Source organism: Tachypleus tridentatus, chromosome 4 (genome assembly GCF_004210375.1).
Source record: "Tachypleus tridentatus isolate NWPU-2018 chromosome 4, ASM421037v1, whole genome shotgun sequence".
Lineage (NCBI taxonomy): Eukaryota > Metazoa > Arthropoda > Merostomata > Xiphosura > Limulidae > Tachypleus > Tachypleus tridentatus.
This window is the reverse complement of record NC_134828.1, coordinates 44,693,752-44,709,704: the sequence shown is the minus strand read 5'-3', so window position 1 is coordinate 44,709,704 and position 15,953 is coordinate 44,693,752. Positions and strand designations below refer to the sequence as shown.

At 31.9% G+C, this 15,953-nt stretch overlaps 1 protein-coding gene across 6 annotated transcripts in view; it reads right to left on the bottom strand.

The window, feature by feature from the left end:
* The window catches only part of LOC143249004 (tRNA (uracil-5-)-methyltransferase homolog A), a 103,478-nt gene that overhangs the window by 15,195 nt on the left and 72,330 nt on the right, over window positions 1-15,953 (bottom strand). For 4 of the 6 annotated variants that reach the window (XM_076498142.1, XM_076498146.1, XM_076498144.1 and 1 more), the window contains 4 exons: window positions 10,959-11,141; window positions 7,015-7,089; window positions 6,212-6,287; window positions 2,299-2,415 (listed from right to left, as the gene is read on the bottom strand). In XM_076498142.1, coding sequence (XP_076354257.1) covers window positions 2,299-2,415; window positions 6,212-6,287; window positions 7,015-7,089; window positions 10,959-11,141 — 451 coding nt within the window. The remainder of the gene's footprint in view (window positions 1-2,298; window positions 2,416-6,211; window positions 6,288-7,014; window positions 7,090-10,958; window positions 11,142-15,953) is intronic. The other 2 variants (XM_076498145.1, XM_076498147.1) reach the window with 2 other exon arrangements.

Genomic DNA, 15,953 nt, shown 5'->3' with positions numbered 1-15,953 from the left:
GTGTCTCCACAGCAGGCAGTTGCTGTCCATTCTACAAAGTTTCATCATGAATACTCTGCCTAAACAATCTATTAAAGAATAATTTCTAGTATTTATTATGTTACAAAATTTATTTGTACTCATACTTTATACTTGTACAGACTCACTGTAAACATAATACGTCATTTCAAGTGAAGGGAAAGATTGATTAATTTTTATAGACTTCAAAGATGAATTTTTGGAAACCACACAATATTATCAAATTACTATAATAGCATACATAACACTAATTTAATTTACCTCACTTTCTAAATAAGTTAAATGTGGATTATAAAATCCCATTTCTTTTCGAAGCAATGCTTACTAACACCTCCAGTCAAATTACAAGTTCCCCTTCATTCCAGTTATAAATGACTGTCAGATTTAAGGAGTTTCAAACTTGCCTTTATGACTTGTTATAAACATGTACTTAAGAAGGAAAGAGATTTCAAAAGAATGGAATAACAGGTGGTGCTGTTCTCAAAGGTTTACAAAATATATTGATATCCCAGTTCTTATTTAATTTTGTATCTTGTAAATATTTGAAATCTAAGTTTATAATTTGTTAACCACTATAAACATTGAATGGTAGGTGTTAAAAAATGTAAAAGAGCAACATGACAAGAAGGCATGTCATATTACACCCAAAAAAAAAAATCTATCATTTTTTAAATATCTTTTGAATTAAGAAATTGAAACATGCATAATATTACAATTTGAATTATAAACTATAATGTGATCAATTTTATTGGCAAATAAAGAAAATCAAGATAAATTTTGAAAATAACTTTAAATCATCATGACTTGCTTTGATCTGTCTGTACAAGGAGAGTTAACTTGTAAATCTAGATCACCACCTTGAATGAATAATAATGATAGTTTACAAATACAATCACAAAAGGTTATAGCATTCATTTTCATTTATGGTTAATGAGTAAAACTTATTATACCCAATCTTATTTAACATTTCAAAAGGAAACGCCTGTAAATATATGCCGATTACATGACTTTTTACTGGAAAATGGTGGAAACTATTAAGATATCATCTACGTGAACGTTTATGAGAAAAAATTCATAAGACACATTTAGAAACAGAATGACAAACATTTTTGAAAGATGAAACATTTGATTTACACATGAACAGCTAATAAAATATTTTAAAATATAATACATTTTGTAGAAAAACAATTAGATTATTAGTATATAAGAATGCCTTATATATCAAATGATGGATATGGAAAACTTAAAATGTTATGTTTGTTTAGAATTTTGTGCAAAGCTACATAAGGGCTATCTGCACTAGCTGTACCTAATTTAGTAGTGAAAGATTAAAGGAAAGAGAGCTAATTATCACCACCCACTGCCAAATCTTGGGCTACTCTTTTAATAATGAAGTCAAATTGATCATCACATTATAATGACCCCTCAGCTGAAAGGGTGAGCATGGTGAGATAAGGATTGGAACCTGTGACCCTTATATTGCAAGTCAAATGCCCTAACTAGTTGGCTATGCTAAAAATGTTATGTTAAAAAAGTATCAATCACAATTATAATGACAAGGAAGATTTCCATCCAAAACACTTGAGAATGATTGCTCGTACTATTTACTTTCAAGCAAAATATTTCAACATGTTCACAACAAATACAGATGCAACATAATCCTCAACTTCCTTATGAGAAAATGAAATACTAATCTTATGTGACAAAGAAAGAAAACTATCAAGCAACTGCTATATTATTTTTTTTGAATAAATGATATGTGAAATAAACTGTATTTATTATTATGAAATTGTCTCTCTGACTGTCTACACACACACACACACACACTTGTTCAATGCTATAAAATCTTATTTAAAACAATAACAGAAGAATAAATATACTGATGTAGTTCTAATGCTTTTGAAAAGTGCCAATGTTTACATCAATTAGTTTGTACTTCACTTAAGGTAAATAACCAAATCATCTGTAAATGTTAAGCATGTCATCTTTAGAGTATATGGCTTAGTGTGCATATTCACAAATTTTAAAACCACAAGGCTAAAACATAATAGTATCACATACAATCTACAGAAAACAAAACAGGTTATAACTACACTGTGGGAGATAACATGTAGTTTAAAAGATACGCTAAAGTAAACCTTGCATTCGCATGATTATGATATTTATCTGACCTAGCTGCAGCTCAAAAATAGAAATACATATTTCTTGTGTACATTTTCCTTAATGCCTTGTTGTAAAAGAAAGAAACAATAATGTATAAACCAAAAACTTGAGACATACGCAGCCCTGCTCTTGGAGGATCCACTACAGCCACAATATTAGATGATTCTGCCTTCTCAATTACTTCATGAATCACATCTTCAGCTTTACCACAAACAAAATCCACATTATGAATATCTGCAATCAAAATATAAAAGCTATGTTAAAAGTCATTAAGCTGAAAAGCAATGATATTGATAAATAACCTTGGGGGTTTTTGCAATTACTAAACTAGAAGTACCAGACATCTTACAAAGCATAACACTCGTATGTTAGATTCAACTTCAAATGGTATATCACTTAATATAAAAACAAAAAATAGTCTATTCCAATAAGAATATCACAGTCTTGTAAAAATAAACTCAAAACTGTTAATATCCACACTCATCAAATCTATTAATTATCAGTAGATGCATTCTGTATAATAAATTGCACAGCTTGTAGTTAATGTAATGAAAGTTTATAAAAATATTTATGACGTCTTTACTGTAGTTTTGTGTAATGTTACAAATTGCTGAAAGAGTTTCTGTATCTATATCCAACAAATGTTTAAATTAACTGGCAATTCAATTAAAAGGAATGATAAAAATAATCTCCCGTATGAAAATATACCCTGAGAAACAATATTTTATTGCAGAAAGAATTGACCCAGGAAACAATATTCTACTGCCTAAGCATAATACTAAGGACCAGAATTGTGTGTGAAGGATTTACCCAGGAAATGATCTAATGCTGTATAAAGAAATAGTTATTCAGGAAACAATTTTCTGTTATATAAAGAGGTTAATTAGGAAACAACCTTCTGTGTATGAATAGGAAAAATATTATATTGTTTGAAAAAGTTAAACAAAAGTTAAAAGGAAACAGTCAGGTGCATGAAGAAGTATCTATTTAGAAAACATTTTTCTGTTGAATGAAAACAGTATTTAGAAAATAACTTTTTGCTGTATGAGTAAAATATGTAGAAAACAATCTCCTACTGTATGAGGAAGTATTTTTCTACCAAACAGTTTTCTGAGATTACTTACAGAAAATAGGTATTATGTCAAAGGTTGCAACACCTAAACCCTCTTATTAATCTACAATATGACTGGCAACAAAATATGGTAATGCCATTACATGTGACACATCAAACAAACTATACCAATCATGAGAAACACTGCAGCTAAAAGTGACAAGACTTTCATATCATCTCCTTGTTTACAAACTAAAAACACCTATAAAAGACTCATTGATCTAGCATCTACATATCATAAGTATTTAGAAATTTGTAATTTCCTCTTAAACAAAACCACAATCTTAGCTCAAACACCAAGCATGTGGAATAACCTCATATCTCCCTACAACACACTAAGAAAGCTTAACAATACACACTACCTACCTTGGATATTTATTTTCTTTCCACAAACCTCTTTTGAGGTTTCTGACCTCAGCAAAAACTCAATGTTAAACTGTTAACTGTCCATTATTCAAATAACCATGTTCTATTATTAAATTAATTTGTTGGTTTACTGCCTTTGATCTGTTTAGTCTGCTATCATCAGTACAAAATGCAGTAGTAACAAATGTTCATGCTTATTATTTGCAGTCTCTTAAATGAAAGTTATGCATTTGCTCTTGTTGGGCACAGCGTGAGGTCTCTCAGGTTGGGCAGGTGCCAGAGTCTGATCTCTTTACTTTGTACATCGTGAGAGAGCTGTACTGTGCTTGACAGTGAAACATCAAGTAAAAAGTCACTAAGAAACCTTTACAGGTTTTTGCTCTGCAGCCCTTCTGAAATGCTTAAACAGAATTCATGAAAAAAAATAAAAAGTAATTTCCAGTTAACTTAACATCGTGCCTGGTAAAATGTAATTACTGAAGAGAGTGAGAATAGCGACTTTACAGAAACTGTTTTGAGGCTTAGTGATCAGAACATCTTTGTTTGCCACACAATGCAACTGATATTATGGAAGCACTTGAAATTGCATTTTATAGATCCTTGCAACAATACTGGCAAAAAAATCATGGATGATTGGAAAGAGAGTGGATGAAGAAGAATGCCAAAACCTTGAACAAAGATATATTTCTATCAGTGCTGAAAAAGAAACTGTATGCTTCCTTGTATCCTAATGACCATAAGGTAAGTATAAACTTATGAAATAGATTTAAGAAATTGGGCATCTTCCTTCCAGATCTATCTCAGGATTTGCAGAGGCTGTCAGATGCAGATTTAGCCAATATAAGGGAAGACTTGCAAAATATAAGGAACAGCATTTAAGATATTTTTGGTACGTTAAAGACACCTCAATGACAAAAACTATTCCCCCAGGAAAGAGCATTTACTATGAAGATCTAACATATCCAAAAGACTCAGTTTGAGGACCATCAAAAAGGCAGTCTGATAGTGAAAACAAAGACAATGGAAGTGAAAGTCAGATTAAAAAAGAATAGTACAAAGTAGATTGGAAGATGAACCTAATGTACAGCTAGAAAACGAAACTAGGAATCTTATGCAGGATGCAGTTCTGCAGATAAAACTGGTTATGGTGACTCAGCAACAGAATCTCCTCCAGGATCCACAGTAGTTTGGGATGGTTGAAATATTTCAAATTTCCTGGAAAACTTTACCACCATAGAAAAAGATGGTGCCATTTGTCAGTGTTTTTACCAAGTAAAAAGCAAAAAGATGGAGATAGCTAAGAGTTAAATATAAAATTTATTTTGGAAATAGATCATCAAACTTATAAAATTGTTAAAATGAGAAATTATCAACAAGCAGATGTTTTACAGGGATTTCAGATGTGGGAACGATATGCTGTTAGTAGTATACTGCATTTTAGTGTCTCATTAACCATTCATTTTACAAGATTAAACATTTCATTCTGCTTCGGAAGGTTTACTAATTTTTTTCAAAACACAAAAATTTGTTCAAAATAGCCACATATATGGCCTAAGATTGATCAATAGTTTATAGATGTGTGTTCAAAGTAGCTCCACTCTTTTAACAGCATAAAAAGTTTTGTAAGATATTTCATACATTTGATGTATAATATAAAATCTTGCACAAAAGAAAGGTATGCATGCCTAAGCCCCATATTTTGATAATACAGACAAAGTTTTCCCACTAAAAAGTATTCAAAGTAACCCGTGTTTATGGTATATGAATTCTTCATAAAATTGTACAAAATATTAATAACCATATTTGTGTTAAGTTCCAAAATTTCAAGTATGTGGCCAAACCTTGTAGAGTTGTTTCAGTCAAAGTGGAATTTACAATCATCAAACCTATTTGTAGTAGTGGTGACAAAATATTACAGTACCTTAAAATAAGTCTTCATTTTTGCAACCATGTTGCTAATTGTTCAAATATTGTTAACTTTCATTCTGTGTTTCATTGTAAAAAAGTAAAAACTTCCACTATAATAATAGACTGACTTAAAGCACTATGAAAACAAAACCTCTGATACAAAGCGTGTTTTTTTTCATACATATTAGGCCACTTGGGTATTTATTTTTTAGCATTTGGTACAAAAGATATAAATATTTCATTCTATAACAAAAAATAACATTACAGATAGACATTCATTCATCTTTGTCTAGCCTATTTGTTGTATGAAACACTTGTTGTAGGTGAAAGCTATGCTATTTTTACATCCTCCAATTTTATATTCATAACAGACTACATAATTTAAATTTGTTAAGAAAACATTATCTCCCAAAAACATCATAAAAATTAAGAATTGGTTCCATTGCTTCACCAGTTTTAGCCATTTAAGATCATAACATTAAGTTATCTTGAGTGTTTGAAAAATTAATTCAAATTTGCAATTAATATTCTTTGTTTGGAAATATCTTAATAATTTTAAGCATCCTATTAAGGTTAGCATACAGATAAAAGGTTCAGCATAGTTTCACTTGCTGTTATGGTGTAGTTGTATATACTGTTACTCACCATTAATTTGAGCATTCATGCGTGCATTTCCAATTGCTTCTGCTGAACACTCAAGTCCAATAACTTTTTTAACTTTCTGTCAAAAAAAATTTAATTAAAAATTATATTAAAGTAATCAAGCTACATTACAGAAAATACTATTTTACATAGGAGAATAAACACTAATAATTGGCAAAGTCTAATTTAAAACTAAGTGTTAACTCTCAAAATCTAAGAAAATTAATTGAAACAAGCTTTTAATAAAATGGTCATGATAATCTTTCTGTTATGCAGTTTATTATTTATAAAACATTTAAACCATGTTTTTGTGCTCTAAGCAGATAATGTAATTTTATTAAACCTATTTATAACTTAATTAAGAAGTCAGTTAAAGTATTTTTTGGGATATTATACTTTAGTACCTGATATATTTCTTTGTGTCCTAAAATGCATATTTGAAAAGAGCTTAAATGAGTTTCTAGAGAAACAACGATGTGGAGAAACTAATGCTGAGGAAGTAAGATTTTGAGTACAAATTACTGAAGTATATTTCAGCCCTAATGCAAGTCAAATATTTCTTATTATTTATATATTATTCAATAAAAATAACTAAACTATAAGAATCAGAAAGTTATTAAACTAAGTAACAAACATTAAACAGAAAATTTTACAAGAACAACTCCAGCTAACAGCACCATATTATTACAATATAATAAGCTCTTTACACTACATTCTCCTACTGTAGTTAATTGCCTATAATATAATGAAATGAGACCTAAAGTTTATTATTTTGTTGGTAAGCAAAAACTTATTCAATGAGCTACCTTTGGTGCACCCACCATAAGTATCAAAGTCCAGTTTTTAGTAACATGAGCCATGGAGGAAGAGTTTAAATGGTACTAAAATTAAAAATAAGCAGATATGAAAAAGTCAGAAAGTTGAGACTCTTAGAATAAAAAGACCCAAGTTTTTATTTTCTTACACCAAAAATAGATTTCCAATAATACTTACCTCTACTCATACTTAAGCTTCATACCAATGAAAGTTTCTTTTCTACCCATCTAAACATTGGTATGAATTATACCTCTATTGTTCCAGTCTTTATATCCCACTGTATCACCCACAGCAATATTAATCTTGTGCTTCTCTCCACCTATGTCAATGTGCCACTTATACTAGTTCTGTATGTAAGCTCATGTTATCACTCCTTATTCACTTTTTTGAGAGTTGTCATGGGAAGGAAAAGCAGCATAGTGTGAGAGAAGATAAGTATTAATTAAAATACATTTTCATTATAAAAAAATGTAAACTTCCAAAACACACTTTCCTTTTCTCACTCTTTATCTAGAATCCCACACTGACAAGATGGGCAAGATCCACAAAGGAATGATGTGTCATTTGGTAAAGCGAACCAACTGTTATTTATTCAATTGAGTGGTCAGCAGGGAAGAATTGAATTCCATTTATATTTTACTCATGAATTGTCCATAAGTGGCAGTCCAGTATTTTACATTATGTATGGAACTGAATAGCTGTGTACTACAAAGAAAGTGGCAAGGTGGTCTTAAAAAACACCCCATCTCAACAGAAACCATTGCTACTGGAATTTTATTTATTAGTCTACTTATAAGTAGTGCATATTTTGAAAAAGCATACTTTACTAGGCAATACCTATCACTGAGTAGGATCCACATAATAATAATAATGAGATAGATCCTGAAAAGGAATAGAATAACACAGAAAAAATGAAGTCAGTACCTCTGTCACAATCAAGCCAGAACATATACAATAGCCAAAGGGGCAGTATCTTACACCCATATGAGAAAGAAACCACTACATCATGTAAATAATGTGACATAAATGTGTTGGGTGTGGTCCAAATATCAGCTTGTACAATTTCCTCCAGTAGGCCTGCAACCAAGTTGCCAGACATTGAGTTATGTCAAACTCAGCAAGATGAAACATGAAAAAGTCTCTTCTCCTCCACTGAAATCCCAGACAGAGTAAGCCATATGCACCAGATGATGAATTCAACCTGTCAAAGTGACAGAAAATAATACACATAAAACATTAGGATTACAATGTATAAACAAATGCTTTAGTGTGTTCAAAATCAAAGAGCCTGAACTAGGCATAGAAAAGGAGCAATAACTGAAACGTTGTACAAATGTGAAATGGAGAGAAAACAAATAGTAGAAAAAGCCTTACCTTCCTTTCTGGCTGCTGAAATTTTCACTAAAAAGGATCTGGCTAAATACAATAAAACATGAGTGGAATGGTAGAGAATCCTTTGAAGTTTTAAGTGAAAAATATAACAAATATGACCCAAAAAGTTCACAAAATAAATAAAGCATGGACAACCACTATAATATCCCAATCAGGAACCTAGAAAGGCTTAAAAGGACTGGTAACCCAAACCAATTTCAGAAGTAATGACAAATGAAAAGTACCAATAAAACAGCCTTATATGGGGCAATATACAAAGGTGCTAACTTGTCAAATAACCATGTCAGAAAGTGAAAGAAATGTAACAAAGTGGGACAAGAGGGTTGAATCTATCACTGAGAAACCATTGATAACAAGTAAACTTACACTCATAACTTTTCAAAGAAGAATACTAAATGGACTGTGTTAATAATGTCATGTAATTCATGGTGACATTAAACTCACTTGAAGTAAAAATGTATCTCAGGACGACTAGTATGGGTAATAACACTTTTACTTATAAAGCAGGTAACAGGATTTTGACCTTCTGAGGTCATCTTCAGGTTAACAAAGAAAAAGTTTGCAACTGACCGTTGCCAGGCATGTCTCAGGGATGAGAGTGTAAATAGGTATGGGACTGTAGGGGGGATTGCAGTTAGATGTTAGGTTATTAATTAGTGTAAAGGTATTCCTTTATACTGGTTTAATTTTGGATTTACTTGTTGTATAAATAGGGCTTTGCTGATTTTGCATTTGTTTATATTTATTTCCCAACTCAGTATCTGGTTGTTTTCTGTGGTTATGATGTGTGTATTTGACTTGCAGTGTTCAAAAATGTGTGAAGGTGTTTTTTTTGTGTGTGTGTTCTTTGAATCTGGTTTCCATTTTTCTGCTGGAAACCAGAAAATAGAAATAAAACTTCTGTCCAAGGCTTGGAATTAGCTGTCTAGGCAATGGAAAGTGCTAGAAATAGAGTCTAAATTCTGACCAGTTTGCCTTCGATCACTTGCAAACTAGGCCTCAAAGCCAACAGGAGAAAAACAACAGACCACATTTAAGACTACCTCTCTAAGCATGTCTTTCTCAGAAGTTACCCCCCCACAAACACACACACACACAATACCCAGGAAACACCAGAACCATGAGGTGTTAAAAGAGAAACATCAGGTGATTCTGCATATGAAAAATTTGTATTTGAAAAATGTCTCCTCTTTTTCTGTACATGAACAATAAACTTGGGACCCTCTGGAACAGGTCTAAAACAAAATGTTTAAAAGCATAATAATAATGCTGCAAAGAAACCTGTAGTAATCACTTAAGACCATCATCATAATTTCTGCTGTTGAGAAAAGTGAATACCAAGAAGTTTAAATACAAATCTGTTATAGAGGAACAGATATAGGTGGAGATAGTCATAAGGATAAATTGCCATGGACAATACAGTAGGGTATAAAGACTGTAGTAAGAGAGGTACTAATTCATACCAATACTTAGATGAACAGACAAGAAAACTTTTGTCACAGTAAAGCTAAGGATTGAGAGAAAGTAAATGTGTTTCCCAATTCTCTGAAATCATTCCAGAAAAACAAAACTATTTTTTTATTTATATTTTTCAACTTTTAATTGAACACTAATCAATTTTCAACAGTGAGTATTAGGTCAAAGAATAAACAAGCTAAAGCTTTAATGAAACACTTTTGATGTTTATTTAACAGGTTTTAGATGTTATACAAATGAAATATGAAAACTAACATGTAATGAAGTAATTTTATTCCTTGCATTAAAATTACCTTTCACTTGCACTAACTCAGTACAAAATTCATAAGTTCACAGAAAAATATTTAGTAAAAATATTTTATTAAAAAAAATCTGATGATGCCTTTACTAACGTAAACACAGTCATAAACAAATGAAGTCTTTGTGAAATGTACAATATTTGTTGTTTTTTCAGTTCTGCAATCTCTTTAGTTTATTAGAAGATGATTTAAGAAAATGAGTTAGTTTTTATTCTTATGTGAATAAAAATTTGAAAATTTTAACTTTACAGATATTTTACCTTTATATGTTCATGTAGCTGTTAAATATTCATCACTAGATGGCTAAAGACACAGAAGCTAGACGAAGAATTTAGTGTTTAAAAATATATTAGACCTAACACTAATGGCTAATAACAAATATAATTGTAATCAGTTTTCCCTAGCTAGTAAAAGGCATAAACACCCCAACAAATGTGCTTAATGACTTGTATATAAATACTTTTCCAACCAATTCTGTGCTTGTTGTATCACAGCCAGCATGAAAAGCTCTGGAATAAACAAAATTATAATCCTTGAAAATCCCTAATGGCCTAGACAATGAATACAGTGTTTACAAATGAAATAGGCTTCCATATAATACAAAACAACTATAAAATACAAATGGAAGCAATTATTAATTTTTAAAAGGATTCCAAAATTTTAAAATAACTTCAAACATAACAATTTAAAAATATACAAGAAAATACTGCATTTTTTGTAAAGAACTACAAATATAATATTAATCATAAACATCAATGACAGCATACCTTGGCTAGACTGAGTCCTATAGTTCCAGTGCCACAACAGATATCTAGAAGTGTTGTAGTTGGAGTTAAGTTAGCAAACTCAGCTACAGTTGAGTATAAAACTTCAGCTGCTTTCGTGTTCACTTGGAAAAATGCCTCTGGCCCAATTTGAAAGTTAATGTTCAGAATGGATTCCTCAATATACTACCATAAAAAATATTATAGGTACCTGACTTTTACTACTGTAAATATGAATTACCATATTGTTATAAGAAGCTGCACGATGTGGTGAAATAAACCATACTTTAATAATTAAGTACCCAGGTATGTGTCAGTAAATCTCACCTGATGTATGATTTGTTTTACTGAATTTCAAAAACAAACTACTGGATTAAATAATTTCAGACTTCATAAAAAGTTTTAACATATTACATACATTATTTAAAAAAATATTTTTCTTAATATGTGATATTTGTATGAAATTGTAGATTTAAAATTAAAAAAAAAATTTCATTAGGATATACTTTATTATCAAAAAACTATCAAAAATGCTTGCTTTCATTCTATTATTTAATTATTAATATTTATGTATTTTATACATGAATATATCATGCATTTATATTCTGCAATATTATAATATTTATTTTGGATTTATCATTTGTTCTGTAAATTTCAAGACTTCACATAACACATAGCCAAGAAAGACATCAAATTCATTTTGCTCTGGCAACCTTTTTCCTTTGTTATTTCCAACCATACAATACCTGTTCTGTCTGTATGTCATATTACTGCAATACTGTATACTGTGTAGGGATATTAACAGCAGCTTTCTTTAATGAACATTAAGGGGATATTTCAAGGTTATGACCTATTAACATTTAATTTATTAAGCCCTTTTCTGCACAAGTCACTACATTAATTCAAAGTTTAATTAAACACCTTTAATATCAACATACTTTAATGAAATTAACATCAAAATGTGTTATTCAAAGTTTTATGTTATCCAAGTTTTAAGTCATATGTTTCAAAAGAGACCTTTAAAATCTACTAACACTGCAAATGTATTATCATGTTACCAATCAGTTATGAAAATACTGTACTTTGGCTTTCTGTGTCTTCAATAATATAACAGTGTTAAGTAGACAGACATTGGAGTAAGAGATATGTTAAAATGGAAAATTAAAAAATGATACTCATTTAGGAGATTCTAGAAGTTGTGCAAGTGAAATTAGAAAAATAAAACATGAAGAAATTTAATTTTATATTTGAAACAAAAAACCTCCTTGCACTCAAACAATTTTAATAGTCTGAGTATAAATAACTATTATAGATGAATAACGCTGTTATTAGAAAGAGAGTAATTAGAAAAATGTCATTCTTTATGTATAAAATACTTGTACAGGAATGTACAGATTTGCTCATTTCAAATTACCCTGAATGAATACAACTTAAACATGTAAAATGTTTTTTCAACTCCTTACAGCTGTCATTCCCACCTTCAACAGATTTGCTTGAGTTTCATAGCTTCAATATAGATGTCACATACACATTTATATAACCATTACAGTGTGATTTAACAAGTTATTTTGGAATCAGCACCAAACTGTTGTCATGGTGTACATTTAACCAACTAGTATTGTAGGGAAGTTAATCAACTATTTCTAGTATGTCACAATTAGAGATACAGTTTAAACTATATTCAGTTCTTACTATTATATTTTAGTTAATTAAGTAATAGTTATTTTTTTAAATTGCATAATTAGAAGATTTAGAAATTTTTCAAAATATCCATCATACTCTGTGTCTGTTCTAAAGGCTTACAATATTGTGTTGAAATAAAATTTTGATAAAAGATTGCATATGTCTTCCAAAAAAACTGTAATGTGTCCTGAGAATAACATTGACTTGAGTCAAGATGAATAAGTGGTAAAAGAGAAAAACTGAAAATATTATAAACAACTATATATGAAAAAACCTGAAATTACACATAAAAGTAAAACAACATATTTCATGATATTCTACATAAAATCAAAAGTTTTTTTTATTATTTCCTAATTTTAATCACTTCATTGCACTGGTTGGTTGGGTTGGTGTTTTATGGTGCAAAACAACTAGGTTATCCATACAAAACAACTGGTAAAAAATTTAAAAAGTAAAATTATTAATATTCATGAAAAGAAATCATGTTAAAACAGTCTAATTTTTGAATTAAAAATGTAAATAGCATTAAAAAGGCCAATAGCCCTTAAAAAAACTTAAAACATTTCTAAGGTCGACAATGTTACCATAACCATTGCCAATGTAACTGTCAAGCATCAAAGGTAAAATTGTGGACAAAACATGACTAAAATGGTGCCATCATTCAGAGTTGTAACAATAGCACGACAGTAATGTGGACTATTGTGACCTGACTGTAACACAGACCACACAATTGTGCATCAATCCCAGATAAAAGAAAATGATGAGTTAAAAAACTGTGACCAATGCATAGTCTAGTTAGAACAACTTCCTCTTTCTGACTATTAAGAAAACAAGACAGCTAAAGTCCAATAAACGATTTTATATGGAAAAACTTGTTTTCTTGTTGCTCACTCCAAGTCGACTGCCAACTGGCACAAAGCTGAGCCTTGAATACAGGGCCATAATCCACTAATGGAACAGCTATAGCATTAATAGCATCAGAGCAGACAGACTAAGTTGAGGTGTCAGTGAGCTCATTACTGCAAACACCAAATTGGCCTGGTATCCAGAAGAACTGGATAGAAGTAGATGTTAAAGCAAAATGGGCCAGTTAGTTTTGAATATCAGCAAAAATAGGGTGAGAACTAATGAGAAAAGATTCCAGAGCTAGCAGAGAGCTAAGTGAGGCAGTACAAATAGTACGATGAGTACTGCTTAGCTTCTAGGTGTTCCAGGGCAAGAGAAATGGCATACAGGATGGCAATGAACACAGAAACTGTAGAAGGGATGCTGTGCACAACCACCAAACCACAACAAACCAGAGCAGAGCCCACAGAATCACCTGGTTTTAAACCATCTATATAAATGGGAATGAAAGGATGGTTCTAAAGATGTTCAGCAAATAAAAGATGGTACTTCCAATCTGGAGTATCCACTTTTTTTCAGATGACTCAAAGTAATGTCATACTTGGGGATTGTAATAAACCATGTTGGGATGGGCTGACCAGTGGGTACACCAATGTCATCCAAGGACAGTTCCAATTCATCCAACTGCTAAAAGAATAAATGGCAGATCATCTGTTCTGAAAAACCATGGCCACTGAGGAAGGAAAGCATAACCCCAGATGGGATAGTGTCATAAGGATCGAAGTTTTGAAGCATAGATTAAAAAACAGTTGCAAACAGCAGAGATGCAGAGGTTCATGAGACTCTTTGTACAAACTCTGGACTGGGGAAATGCAGAAAGTCCTCATGCAGAGCTGAAGCCCTTGATGATGAATAGGATCCAGCATCTTCAATACCGAGGTCCTGGCAGAGCCAGAGATCCATCGTCCAATTTCAGTAAAATGAGAGCACTATATATCTTTAGCATAGAACATTGATCTGCTCCCCCAAGAGATGGAAGAGAAAACACAAAGGATGTTCACTGCCCTTGTACACTTAACTTGTGCTCTTTGATGTGGGGTATAAAGGTCAACTTACAGTTAAAGATAAGCTCCAAGAACTTTGCCTCATGGGCCACAGGAAACACAACTTCACCAGCACAAAGTTCAAGATTGTGGTGAATACCCTGTTGGCAGCAAAAGTGTGCATGCAAACGGTTTTAGAGAGAGAAAAACTAAAGCAACTTGCTGCAGTCCACTTCAGTAAACAATTGAGGACAGTCTGCATATGCCTCTCAATAAACCTCATATTTCACAACTCACACGAGATGTGGAAGTCATTGAAAAAGAGACCATTTGCAACTGTAGAGTGTAGTTGTCCACTAGTGGCATTAATCTTTATAATGAAAAGTGTAACACTCGAGTCATAGCCCTGAGGAACTCCAAGTGCCTGTAGGAAAGAACGGGAAAATGTCAAACCCACACGAACTTGGAATCACCTGCCCATTAACACAGTTTTCATAAAAATGGGCAAATGGTCACACGACTCATGTAGTGGAGATCTTACAAAATGTCATACATCCAAATAGAATTGTAAGCCTTTTCAAGGTAAAAAATACTGACACAAGATTTTATCAATCGAGAAAGGCTTATCTGACTGACGTTTCAAATCAAAATCAGGTGGTTCACAATGGAACCCACACTGGGTGGGTGAAAGGAGGTTGTTTGATTCAAGGAACCAAACAAGATGAGCATTAATCATCCTCACTAAGGTCTTACAGAGACAGCTCATAAAAACAACTGGATGGTAGTTTTAAAGAATCTTGGGATCTTTCCCAGGCTTAGAGAAAGGTAGGACAACAGTCTGGGGCCACACATCAGAAAAAAACATTCTCCTGCCAGATCCAGTTAAAAACAGACAGAAAAATACAAAAGAGAAGCAGGAAAGAGATGGCACAGTATCTCATAGTGTATATAATCAGGTCCAACCGATGTGCTGCCATACAGATGAAGAACTAGCTTAAGTTCCACCACTGTAAAGGAGAAATTATAATCATAGACAATCATCCCAAAAGGAAAGAGGTGATTACCTTGCCTGAGTCTTGATGATTAAGAAGGTGGAGGATGAAGAAGAAGTGCTAGATACCTGGTAAAAGCTTTTGCTGAGAGTATCAACAATGCTCTGGGCATCAGCAACTTCCTGGCCATCAGAGAGCAAGATTAAAACGAGTACAGATTTATATTGCCCATTGATATTTCCAATCCTGTCCATAGACTTTGGAACTGGTAGTAGAAGAGATGCTGGTTGTGAATTTAATCCAAGATTCCTTCTGGCTTTGACTTTCTACCTTACCTTCTGAGCATGTGCATGGGCCCACTGAAAGGTTATGCAGTTTGAAAGTGTGGACTACCAACAAAAGGTATCTCAGGCCCATTTTTGAGCCTTCTGTAC